Source organism: Neolamprologus brichardi, chromosome 5, assembly GCF_056152115.1.
Source record: "Neolamprologus brichardi isolate AB-2024 chromosome 5, ASM5615211v1, whole genome shotgun sequence".
In the NCBI taxonomy this organism is placed as follows: Eukaryota; Metazoa; Chordata; class Actinopteri; order Cichliformes; family Cichlidae; genus Neolamprologus; species Neolamprologus brichardi.
Window position 1 is genome coordinate 28,922,962 of NC_142108.1, and position 13,033 is coordinate 28,935,994.

At 36.7% G+C, this 13,033-nt stretch overlaps 2 protein-coding genes across 3 annotated transcripts; both read left to right on the top strand.

The window, feature by feature from the left end:
- Positions 1-999: 999 nt before the first annotated feature.
- On the top strand, positions 1,000-2,736 carry pxmp4 (peroxisomal membrane protein 4). The gene is made up of 4 exons (XM_006782777.2): positions 1,000-1,164; positions 1,389-1,451; positions 1,566-1,764; positions 1,860-2,736. The coding sequence occupies exons 1-4, from the start codon at positions 1,052-1,054 to the stop codon at positions 2,127-2,129; spliced, it is 645 nt and encodes a 214-aa protein (XP_006782840.2). The 5' UTR covers positions 1,000-1,051; the 3' UTR covers positions 2,130-2,736.
- Positions 2,737-7,536: 4,800 nt separating this feature from the next.
- Positions 7,537-12,804, top strand: tgm5l (transglutaminase 5, like). 2 transcript variants are annotated; one of them, XM_087841359.1, is made up of 14 exons: positions 7,537-7,658; positions 7,881-8,063; positions 8,169-8,402; positions 8,810-8,928; positions 9,248-9,376; positions 9,719-9,896; positions 10,108-10,243; positions 10,344-10,447; positions 10,541-10,780; positions 10,921-10,983; positions 11,075-11,287; positions 11,421-11,578; positions 11,990-12,126; positions 12,483-12,804. In XM_087841359.1, exons 1-14 carry the CDS (start codon positions 7,652-7,654, stop codon positions 12,634-12,636), a joined length of 2,055 nt encoding a protein of 684 aa, XP_087697485.1. In that variant the 5' UTR covers positions 7,537-7,651; the 3' UTR covers positions 12,637-12,804. The 2 variants fall into 2 exon arrangements, with proteins under 2 accessions (XP_087697485.1, XP_087697484.1); XM_087841358.1 differs by lacking the exon at positions 7,537-7,658 and having other exon boundaries at positions 7,856-8,063.
- Positions 12,805-13,033: the final 229 nt, after the last annotated feature.

The following is a 13,033-nucleotide window of genomic DNA, read 5'->3' on the forward strand; positions in this document are numbered from 1 at the left end:
ATTAATTATTGTTTCTTTAAAACTTGACTTTTGTATTATAAGCATATGGTACTTTTTATTTCTACTAGAGTTATCTACTATAGGTTATTAATAGTTATCAAGGTGACATTTCTAAAGATAAGAACACGAAATGATGGGGAACTGTATGAATCTATTGCATAAGTAATGTGTCTGCCTGAATTACATGGGTGGTGTCTTGGCAAATGTGCTAGAATACTGCATGTGTACATGCTGATACCGCTAAACAAATTATGGCCTCTCTTTGTTGTTATTTTAACATCCTAAAATTTGTAACCTTTCTTGCAGGATAAAGTCAAAAACTGGTCTTTGGTCTTAGGCTTGCATTTAAAGTGAAGGTTGACATAAAAATACTTCAGTTTTCATATGAGATATTTACATTTGCATTATGTAATAAGCAGAAGATGAATAACTAGTGCAGTAATGTATCAAAAATTAGGCATTTAATTTACAGTCAGCAATAAATTGCAGTGCAATAATAATGAGGTGCAGTAGGCTCTTTTCCTCATGTCATTCGTGGCATTGTGCAAAATACTGAAGAGTTTTCAGATAAATTACCTGTAAATATATTTTTCTTCTTATACCTTTTTTAAAGTGTGTTTTTCAACAGGTGGAGCGGTTTCAAATAACATTAGAGTTTTACTACACTTCGGTATTTTTTGATTATTTACCTATTTTCTTTTTCCCATTTTTTTGTTTGTTTGTTTTTGTGTAGTTTTCATCGAGTTAAAGTTTACTTCAGATTTTGTTGGATTTAAGCAGATATCCTGACTATGTTGGAAAAAAAAACCTAAGAGTAAAGACACGTCCTGTACAATTTTATTTACTTTCAGTAACCACACAATACTTGTACTGTTTTGTGGTGTTTTAGAGCTTTCCCCCTCAGTGTTAGTTTCATCTCACCGAGCTGCGCTTCTGCACACGTAGGAACCTTTAATAGAACTCGGCTACAGGGTGCGTTTTTAATGTGACACGGCATTCTGCACTGGTGTGTCCCACCTGTATCTGTTTCCCCTCGGCTCCGTTGAAAGTCATGGCAGGTCCTGATCTGATAAGAACTCTTCTGTATACCGTCAATAATCTTCTACAGCAGGAGAAATACAAAGCGGCGTTGGCAGTTTTGAAGGGATTCAGGAACGGCGCTGTGTGAGTTCAGTGGAGCACCCTGCGAGCTTAAATACGCTATTTACTTATTTACACTTACACTGCTATCAGCTAGACTATTGCACTTGTTCCTTTAGCTGTTGTTCTCTGTCATGGCAGAGAGCCAGACTGGTAACTTGGCGGTGGATTTAGCAGCCGCTGAGGATAATAACAATAAGTGGAGATTTTTAGCGAAGCACTTATATAACACTCTGTTTATTTCTCAGATATGGGGCCAAAATCAGAGCACCACATGCCCTGGTTATGACATTTCTATTTAGAAGTGGCAGGTAAGGCATAAATCTCAAGCTTATATATATATTAAAAAAACCCAAATAAACCCCGTGCTACACTTCGCGTGCCTCTGAAGTGTTAAAACATCCCGTTTTCCTCCTGTGTTCTAGTTTAAAGGACAAGTTCAAAGCCATTTTGAAGGCCACATACACCCACTCCAGAAACCTGGCGTGCTTTGTGTTCACGTACAAAGGACTGCAAGCTTTGCAGCAGAAACTTCAAGGAAAGAGTTTACAGTCTCACTCATTTCTGGCTGCCTGTGTTGGTGGATGGTTAGTGTTTGGCGATAACAACAACATTAACAGTCAGGTAGGACAAACTGCAGCCTGTGGGTGTCAAACTTCAAACTTGCCTGTTGCATCTGTCTGTGTTCCGATTATACAACTCTTTACTTTCTACTCTAGATCAACATGTACCTGCTGTCCAGGATCCTGTTCGCCCTGTCTCGGCTGGCTGTACAGAAAGGATTCATCCCACAGCCTAAGCATGACCCTTTCCCACTCTTTGCCACGCTAGTTTGGGGTATCGTCTTGTGGTTGTTTGAGTATTACCCACATACACTCCAGCCATCACTGCAGTCCTCCATGAACTACCTCTATCATGACAGCAACGTGTGGCATGACATCTCAGACTTCCTAGTTTACAATAAGCCAAGGACTGCTGCCCAAAACTGAAGGTTTATTGTTTCATTTTTTGTAAAAGAATCTTTTTTTTAATCACTATTCTAAATATGATTGAATTTTGCCTTTTTAAGTGTTTGACACTGAAGTTTGTATTTGAATGTCCTAATTCTTTTCTGTTTGTCAGTATCAACCAAGTTTCTAGCTAAAGTGCTCAACCATCATATTTAAGTACCATTGCTGAAAGGCAATGATTGCAGTACTCCTTATGATTTTGTGTTCATATTTTATCTGATTGTACAGATTGTTGAAGTTTCTGATTTTCCAGAGCTATGTGACTAAATGTAGTTGCCGTATAATTGAAGAATTAATAAACAACTAAATTAAATTTCTGTTATCTCTTGTAAACCTGTAGCTACACATTGACATATTTGTGTCACCTTAAGTTGTCAGCTGATTTATTTTTAAAAAATTAAAACATTCTTTAACATTCATTCAGTAACAAAGCAATGGCAGCTGTTATTTTTAACTTATATATGAACTGTTAATGTTCTTTCTGCAATGCATTCTGCAAGTTTGAATGATGAAGCATAATGACACTTTGACAATTTTTTAATTTTTTTTTTTTTTATGAACCTACGCCTGAACTCCTCCCAGCAATGCATGCAGAAGAAATACTGGATTTGCATGTTGCAGATTTTGTTAGTTTGTCTTAGTGGCTCAAGGTGTGCCATTGTTATATAATATTTAATGTAGAGTGAAATCTTAAAAGGGTTAATCATCACTTTTTGATTGCATCATTTTGTTGAACAATAGCATATTGTTCAACAACGTTGCATAGGTTTTCTGGTTTTATTCACAAAATTGGTCCAACGTGGCCAGTATCAAGAAAAAACAAGTTTCAGTTGCATCATTAGTTGGTTGAATTAAGCAGGTGCATTCTCTACTGTATACTTGTTAAAAATGTTCTACAGTCTTTTATTTGAATTGAAATATTAATTACTTTAAAAATGCTATAAATGTAATGTATACATTTACTAGAAAAATCCATCCATTTTTAACTGCTTGGACAAATCAGGGTCACTGGGGTGTTGGAGCCTAGCCCAACTGTTACACAGAGAGAGACCTGCACCCAGGGCAGTCTATAACAGGCCTATCACACAGAGACAGTCATTCACACGCAGACTTTTGGGCATGTTGTACATGCATGCACTGGGAGAACATGCAAACTCCACACAGAACACCCCCAGGTGGCCAGGTAGTTCAGCTAGAACTGTCAGCTCACTGATGATAATAGTACTTGTGCTTATGCATTCCTTATGAAATTACATCCTAGTGTCAAACTTACAGAATCACTTTTGATGCAAAATTCAAATGAGAAGTGACACTGACATGGATGATGACTTTCAATGTTTCAATTTAGTGTTATTTTATGCTCTCCATTGGTAAATAACACTAACAATATATAAAATAAAAAATAAAAAACACCTTTAATTTGGCCACGACAGTCCAGGCTTTAGAGCATCAGAATTTTACTTACCCATTGGTGGTAATAATACTGTACATATTATTATAACACCATAAAAGGGCTGTTCTGAACAAATGTGCTTATTTCTATAATTTAAATAATACTATCTGTTAAAAGTAAATATAGGCTAAGTACACTTACACCGTACTCCATGAACAGTCCTTCTGTGTAGACAAAAAAAGATTATATATGTGCTGCGACTAAAAGGCACTGGTGTTACTTGTTAAATGTCAAATGTTAAAAAATTAAATATCAAACAACTTCAACTAAAAACACTGTTATTGATGTAAAATAATGCAACAGAGTACTGTTCACTCTTACACTAACACTTTTCAACAAATGGCTTATGTTACGATTTGAGCAAGAAAAGTATAATCCAGGCAGATATGAAACATAGAAAGCAACAGTTAAAATTCATGAGAGTGAGTCAATACTCATTCTTAAAAAATGCTTCCCACCCAAGATATTGTGCATGCCTGTAATTATAAGTGGGTGAGTGCTCCTTCACTAAAGATTTGCGCAATGATGATGCTAGTTTCATTAAGAGGCAAACCAGAGTGAACAATGACGAGTTTCAAATAGCTAACCTCCCACACTTCTATTCTGGGGAAAAACTCCTTATCCTTGTGCAACAACTTATTTGAGGTGGATTAATCAAAGAATTACAAAACCTAAGGAATGTTCGTGTAAAGAGATCAAGTGACAGAGGGGGGAAAAGCTGCGCACGAGTGTGTATGAATGGATGTAATGGCCAATTCTGTCTTCATAGTTTAGCTTTGTTACTCATTTATGGATAGCTGCTCTAACCTTTTGCCTTACAGAGTTGAGGGAGAAGTATAATTAATAAAAACCACATGTCTTTCATTTGAAAACCTTACTCTTAGCCACCCTAACTGGAAAGCGTTGTTGTTATTTGTTGTTATCCATTTTTCCTCCTGCCCCTTAACTCTAATCTCTCTTTTTTAAGTGCTCAGCTTTTTTAAGTGTTCAGCTCAGATTACAGAGGGTGATTTTAATATTCATGTAGCCTCATTGCATTTGGCATCATTTTAAATGTCTTCATTTTGCATTAAGAAATGTAGACAAGAAAAGGCCTTTGTCACTCGTCTATATTTATTTGTCCCTCTGGGGAAATCATGATATTTCTATACACCAATATGGAACTAAATACAAGACAGTTTAGATCTTTTCTTTTGTGAGCAAGTGGGGGGCAATAGTGTCATGCGGATGGCAAGAGTTGAAAAGAGGAGGCAAAAAAGAAGATGCCACTTTCTAAAATAGGAAACGCAGTTCCTAACAACTTATTGGTTATTGTTACCATGATGATTTACCTTAACAAATCATGTAGGGGCTTACTAAAGCAGTGTCATCTGTGTGCGTGATAAAATGTCTGCTGGGAAAAAGTTGTTTTTACAGCAGTAGGTATACAGAGTAAACAATTATAGAGATAAAGAAAAAACCCAGGGGGAAGTCTGTGAAAGTGGTCTATTTGTCTGAAAATAGACTCCAACTCTGGTCTCATGTGTTATCCCGCTAAGAAACCCAACAATTCATAAAGTCAAACCAGAAACATGAAAAAAATTGTTTCCAGTTTATCTGCTAACATTTTCTTTTAAAATTGTATAAAAAGAAACACACTCCTCATTGGTTCTCTAGTTTTATTGCTTATAGTAAGTTATATCTTTTTGAAGGGAAATCATCTACGAGACAAAGAGAAAATACTCTTTCATCAGCCATTTTTTCATGTTTCACAGTGGTTCACTGATGGTTTATCATAACATGTCCACCAGGTTACATTTATTTACAACATAAACCAGTATTTCTTGTGAATTTGATCATATGGTTTATAAATTTTTAAAAAAAATTCTATTCACACGCAACCCTGTTGTGCATCATACAAATAATAATAGTTGACTTAAGCATAAAACATGCTCTTTCTTGTTGTCCACCCAGTTACTGTTTTCCACAGTAACAGGGTGGAGTAGGTGGGTTGGTATGCATATTTTTGTGACTCTTTTTAATGTAATCAAAGTGTGAAAGCATGTGGGAGTCTAATTTATTTCTTTAGAATAGATGGACATTTTTTCCAGTGAATTCATACAAGATAAAATCTTTCATAGTTTAGTATCTCATCTCCAAACATGTCAGGCAGGGAGGCTGCCCATGTAAAAGACAACTATGAAAACCACCAGAAACTGTGCTGAACTGATATATATGAATACATATATATATATATATATGTACATATATATATATATATATATATATATATGAATACATATATATATATATATATATGTACATATATATACACACACACATATATATATATATATATATATATATATATATATATATATATATATTTAAATCTTTTACGCTATGTATATGATAAATATATAAAATCAAAATGTAATTTTGATGCAAGTGTTTTGCAACAAACTGTTATTATTGATATTGATATTTTACTATGAAATATAAAGGTGGTAATAGTGAAAAGGATAGTACAGTATGTCATCCAGAGGGCGTGAATAGACTGGTCTTTCAGAAACTGGTGCTTGAACTGATGGACTTTTACTGTTAAGGACAATGCATGAGTTTGACAGTCTAAAATGTTTTCTGTTTTTTTTTTCAACTTTCAGACTTGAGTATAAAGCATGTTGACCTGGAACATTGAGAAAACCTTGAGAGTCATAGGACAAATAGCTTCAGAAACATCAAATCTCTCGTGCCCCATTCAGAGTCAGTGTTTACCTGAAAGGGCGACCCTTCAACGCTAAGATCGATAGTCCGAGGGTCAAAGTCATCCTGGATACATTAAAAGACATTCTTTCACTTTATCTCAATGAGTTCATTTATAAATAAATGAGCAAATTCTGTAGGATAAATGTTATTTATTAGAGATAAAACATCTAAAAGAATCTGTGCACGTACTAAAATCTTGACTTGAATCTGAATTCAAAGCACCTATTTAACAGAATGTGCTCAAATGTTCTTGAATTGGGACACTGTGTTCTGCAGTTTGAAAAGACGAAGAGACACCTCCTTCAAAGTTCTGAACACAAAATGTCACACGCAGCAACACTGTGATTATCTATGGAATGCTAAAACCTGTTTTGTTATCTTTGGGACATGATGTGCAAACAGTGGGGTGTGTGTGTGTGTGTGTCTGTGGCGGGGGGGGGGGGGGGGGGGTGTCTTTTTAATGTATTCAAAGCATGAAAGCATGTGTGGGAGTTTCATTCATAAAGTTTCTTTTTTAATTAGATGAACATTTTTTTCAGTGAAATCATTTGATATAAAATCTTTCATATTTTATTATCTCAACCCCAAACATATCAGGCAGTGAGGCTGCCCATGTAAAAGAAGACTACAAAAACCATTAGAAAATGTGTTAAAGTGATAATTATGATAAATTAAAAATAAAATACTGTGGCATAATTTTATTTTTAGCTTTTTATATTATGCTATGTGTATTATAAATATAAGCATAAAGAAATCTAAATGTATAAATACTATTAATCCAGAGGGCGTGAATAGACTGGTCTTTCAGAAACTGGTGCTTGAACTGATGGACAACTATCTCTGGGATTACAGAGAATCATCTAAAAAGAGAAAATATCTAGTGAGCTGCAGCTCTCAGGGTGAAAATCACTTGTTGATGATTTGTCATAACATGATGTCTGAATGCAGATTCCATTGTGTGGAATATCAAAGTTTGTGGTCTATGCGACAGATGACACTGAAAAGTACTGTTCCTGCCCCAGGCCTCGGTCTTCAAGCTGATGTACTGTCTCACGCATTAAACTGACGCAATTCCTCTATCTGCACATAAGTGAATCTGATTGCTCATCCAATCAATTGTAAAAATTTGTCGCTGTTTTTTTGTTTCGCATGACTCCAGGGCCTTGGTAACAATTCAAGAAAGTCACACTGTGTTCTCCCCACCTTCTGAAATGCTTAAGAAGGGTTGGGCAAAATGCTTATATAGCTTTAGTGGGCGATAGTGGAGTCATACAACGTTGCTGTGAGAAAGAGAGACTAAGAGATGGAAGGTGAGATTTTCAGATCTTCAGAGATGCAAACTCTTTCACTCTTTTCTGTTCCTTACTATTCATTACTATTCATTTGTTATGCAGAGCAAATTCACTCTTGATGAAGACTATGATTACGATTTGATTATTACCCTGATTACTGCTGTGCGTGATTGCCTTTTACTGTTACAAACAATGTATGATGTTGACAGTCTTTAATGTTTTCTTTTTCTCAACTTGCAGACTTGAGGATAAAATATGTTGACCTGGAACAATCAGAAAACCTTGAGAGTCATAGGACGAATGGCTTCAGGAACACCAAATCTCTGGTGGTGCGGAGAGGAGCGCCATTTAAAGTCAGTGTTCAGCTGGAAGGGCGACCCTTCAACCCTAAGATCAATACTCTGAGGGTGAAAGTCATGCTAGGTACTTTCCTGAGTATAATGCATGGATACTTTTTTATGCAAGTGGTCAAACCCACAATTTAAGGCTTTTGCTTGTGTTTCTAACATTCCTCAATTTTCCCATCAGGTAACCTGTACGCAGTAATGCCTGTAACCTTCTCCAAGAGCTCTTCCAAGTCCAGCTGGAATGCCTATATTGACCCTGAGGAGTGGAACCCTCTGAAACCTTCTATCTACATCTGCTCTCCTGCCTCTGCCTCAGTCGGCTCCTACACATTTCAGCTGTGTGTGCTTACTCAGGATGGCCAGAAAAGCTCTGCATATGGCGATTTCATCCTGCTCTGCAACCCCTGGTGTTCTGGTAAGTGAAGCAAACTATCAGTGCTGGAGAATCCGATTTATTTTGGTAGCTTGTTGCAGCAACCATATATGTATCAGAAATACATATATGGTTTGTGTGGCCTAACACACAAACCATATTGAAAATTACATTATTGTAGAATACATAATAAATTATTAATTACTTATTTTTAAGCGTCTGCGACAGTACAGCTATGTGACTAACTGTGTATATGAAACCTTACATATAATTATGTTTCATAGTAAAATTCAGCCACTGAATTTATAAAGAAAAAAGGTCAACATAAGCATGATAAAATAGGTCCGTGGACTGAATGATCTATAAATCTCTGTGAAAATGTTGAATTGAACATGAATTGAAAATGTCACTACACTGTGTGGTTCTAAATGCAGATGTATTTCTTGCAGAGGATACAGTATACATCCCATTTGAGGATCAGAGAGAAGAATATATCCAGAGTGACTTTGGGTTGCTGTTTATGGGATCAGGGACAAACATTGTTTCAAGACCGTGGTCTTTTGATCAGGTAAGAAAGTCATAAACTGAACACTAAGCAACTAAAAAAAAAAGTATTACCAGAAGATGTGCCTTTTAAATTAGGTATTATGTATGAGTGTATTATGTTTTATCAAAGTGCATAAAGATCGTATTCTCTGTAACACTTTAATAATTCTTCAAAACAATAGTTTTCAATGAATAAATGTGCAAATTTTGGAGGATCAATGAGATAAAACATCTTAAAGTATGTGTGCACATAGTAAAATCTTGACCTTAAATCTGACTTCAAACCACCTGCTTAACAGGATGTACTCAAATTTTCTCTTTTCCTTTGTCTGCCTGTAAAGTATGAGCCTGGTGTTCTGGAGGCTTGCTTGAATTTGCTCCAAGTCAGCCCTCAGCACAAAAAGAACAGAAAGATGGACTACCTGAACCGAAACAACCCCGTGTACCTCAGCCGGGTTGTGTCTGCCATGGTGAGTGTCAACAGATTCTGTCTAGCAACACAAATTCAACATTAACTAGCTTTACAAATTGTATAAATCACATTAGTTTTTGGTTTTTGTTTACAATCTATTACATGAGCATCATTTCTACTCGTTAAACAAGCTTGGGCTTAACCTGGGACACTATGTTCTGAAGAGACACCACCTTCAATGTTCTAAGCACTAAATGTCACAAGCAGCAACACTGTAATTATTACTGTAAAACTGCCAGGGCAACATGGAAAATTATGGGATGCCCAAACCTGTTTTGGCATCTTTGGCACGGGCTGTGCAAACAGTAAAAACTATACTTATGTTGTGCTTTGTGTTTAGATCAACAGTGAGGATGACCGTGGGGTGCTGAAGGGGAACTGGACAGGCGACTTCAAACAAGGTGTCAGTCCCTCCATGTGGACTGGGAGTGGGGACATTTTGAGAAAGTGGAACCAGTCTGGTAACAGCCCAGTCAAGTATGGACAGTGCTGGGTTTTTGCAGCTGTCATGTGCACAGGTGCTTATATCTTCATCTTTTAAAACCTTATAAAATCAAGTAACTTAGATCATGTAATTCTGCTCTTTAATAATCAGTTGTTCTAAATGATGCTATCATAATAAAGTGTTTTCATTCTTTTTTTTAACACCGAGTCATTTTTTCCATGACGGTGTTCAAATATTTTAACAGTCTTTTTTTAAATCAATTGTGCTTTCATTACGTCTTTCAGTTATGAGAGTTCTTGGCATTCCTTGCCGTGTGATCACAAACTTCAACTCTGCTCATGACACTGATGGCAACCTGGTGATTGAGGAATACTACAGCGCAACAGGGCAGAAGTTAAACCGCACCAAAGACAGCATCTGGTCAGTTTTATATTTTGCTTATAAACTGTATTATTTAACTACTTTAAAGACTTTAATGACATTTTAATGCTTAACATTATCTTTTGTTGGACTTTGACAGGAACTTCCATGTCTGGGTGGAGTGCTGGATGACTCGTCGGGATCTTGAATCTGGAATGGATGGCTGGCAAGTTCTTGACCCGACTCCTCAGCAGAGAAGTGGAGGTGTGTGCTAAAAAAAGTTCTTAAACTTTTTCTTCCACTTTTTAATTCTTTGTGAACTTCTTCAAAACTTTCTTGTTTCTGCCATCATCACAGGAGTGTACTGCTGTGGCCCCGCACCAGTCAAAGCAATAAAGAACAAGCGTGTGGACCTGTTCTATGATGTCCCATTTGTCTACGCCAGTGTGAATGCTGATATCCATACAATCATCTCGGGCCAGGGTCAGGTGCTCGGCTTCAGCAAAGACACTGAGAGAGTTGGCTCCCTCATCTGCACTAAGGCTGTTGGGTTCCCCAGATTGCAAAAGATCACAGGAGATTACAAATACATCAAAAGTATGACCATGAAACTAGAATTCTGCTAATTGATTTGCACATTATGCAATTTAATAAAGTGATATATTGAAATAAAGTGATAAAGTGAAATAATAGCACTCTCACATACTCACATTTGTCTTTCTGTCTTTATAACACAGGCCCAACTTCAACACTTTCATCAAGAAGCTCTTCGAGTTCAGGTGACTCAACACTAAGAAGAGGTAATTTGTAGTTTTGAATGTATTCATCAGAGTTTATACCGATTTCTTTAAAAACACATCTCTTCATGAGGACTTTTTCATGTTTATTCAGAAGGCTCATCCCAGGGAGTGCTAGTCTTCCTGACCTTGGACAAATCCCCCATTGTTGGGGAACCTGTCAGCTTCAGCGTGAAAATCATGAACAAGCAGAATGTAGCCAAGATGTTGAAGGTTCACCTCAATGCCCAGGCAAAAGAATACAACCACAGCCCCTCGGACACCTTCTGGGAAAACCACGGTGTCTTACAACTTGCACCTATGGAAGGTACATTTACTTTTCTCATCTACAACTAAAATATTCACCTTTGAAGGACTGTTGTTGTTTTCAGAACTTAATCTATTTGGATTTGACTATTTATTTAACACAACCTAATTTCTGTGTCACTTCCTCTATCCAGTCAAGGTAGTGAGGCAGAAGATCCCCGTAGCACAGTATGAAGACGTGGTGGGGGATAACCTGATCAACCTTGCAGTTGTTGTGGAGGATACTGCCAGTCAGGAGAGAGTCCTGAGCTCAGAGGAGTTCAACATCACCAGCCCACAGCTCATCATACAGGTACTTTACAAAAATGCTCAATATTTCCTCCTTAAAGTTTCTCACATACAAACTTATTGCATCCATCAACTTAAACTTCTTTAAAAAAAAATAATTAAACTTTATGTCTTTGAGCACAAATTCCAATGTTTTGATACCAAGTACAGGTTGCAATGCAATGTTATAAGAAAGTATTTAAAGGGCATTCAGGGTTTTCATATCTGATCTGATGATGCAGCACCAGCTGTGAAAAAATGCATCGACAGTTTTGAAAATGTCTATAATATTTCTCCTTTTTGAATAAAAATGTAATCATATAGTTACAAGTATGAGTTGCAGACAGCAGATTTTATGTCATATTTATTACCTTAAAGTTATATAATGGAGAACTTGAGGAAATGTTCTGGGTTTACTAATGTGTTTGTCCTTCAGGTTGCAGATGAAAAGTCCATCATGCAACACAGCGAACGGACTGCCCTAGTGACCTTCATCAACCCATATTCTCACCCAGTCAGTGGAGTACTGACTGTAGCTGGGGCTGGGCTGCTCCAAGGCAAAGTTCAGTTCAGGTAAGAATGATTTTTTTGTCTCATGGGCAATAATTAATAGACACCACAGGGACTATAGAACTTCATAAATGCCTGCTAATGACAGGAATTCTAAAATAGAGAAGTGTCACTGTGCAGTGCAGAAAGGAACACTGTCTTTCTTGAAAGAATGTTGACTTGTCACTGTGGTATGTTTGCATTGTTCTACGCATGTTTGTGTTCATGGATGCATAGCAGGATAATCACTGACTGTTTGCTTAGAGGCGTGATGCAAAGTGACAGGACGTTTATTGTAGTCTGTCACTCTAAGTTACTGGAATAAATTTCTAAATTTTGCAAACATTTTTTTAAAATAAGCTTTCTACATTTTCCTGCAGGATGCCCCCACTGCCTCCAGGAGGAAGAGTGGATCAGCCAATCCCGTACATGCCCAACATGGTGGGAGAAAAGATGCTGCAAGCCAGCCTGTCGCTCACAAATATGAATGTCACCATCAGAGGCTTTAAGATGGTCTCTGTCAACAGTGTTTAGCACCTGGAGCCATGTTTCCTATGCTGTAAATAATGAATGTAAATATTATTTATTTAGCTATTTATTTTTTTTATTCACGTGTATATGTGCCATAAAAATTAACATTGATACTCAAAGATATATTTTTTTTAAATTTATTGTTGCACTTTTACCTTTATTTGAGAAATAAAATCATAAAATGTTCCATTCTGTCTCATTTTTTCTAAAAGCCACACAGTGTATGAGTGTATCAGTGTCTTTATGGTACTACTTTTTTTGGCCTGAAGATGGTGATCTTTCCCCATAAAGAAAGAAAAGTCCCTCGAGTGATTTTGTGCATGGAAAACTTTAAAATTTCTTTTTTTAGATTCATGTCATGTAGATTGATTAGAATGCATCTACAGATTGAGCAACAGTG

Bases quoted from the DNA above. Each gene is read 5' to 3' on its own strand.
- pxmp4 (XM_006782777.2), top strand. From the start codon at position 1,052: ATGGCAGGTCCTGATCTGATAAGAACTCTTCTGTATACCGTCAATAAT. The intron at 1,165-1,388 runs GTGAGTTCAGTG...TTTATTTCTCAG, and splicing joins GGATTCAGGAACGGCGCTGT to ATATGGGGCCAAAATCAGAG. The intron at 1,765-1,859 runs GTAGGACAAACT...TTTCTACTCTAG, and splicing joins ACAACAACATTAACAGTCAG to ATCAACATGTACCTGCTGTC.
- tgm5l (XM_087841358.1), top strand. From the start codon at position 7,856: ATGTTTTCTTTTTCTCAACTTGCAGACTTGAGGATAAAATATGTTGAC. The intron at 10,448-10,540 runs GTGTGTGCTAAA...CCATCATCACAG, and splicing joins TCCTCAGCAGAGAAGTGGAG to GAGTGTACTGCTGTGGCCCC. The intron at 11,579-11,989 runs GTACTTTACAAA...TTTGTCCTTCAG, and splicing joins GCCCACAGCTCATCATACAG to GTTGCAGATGAAAAGTCCAT.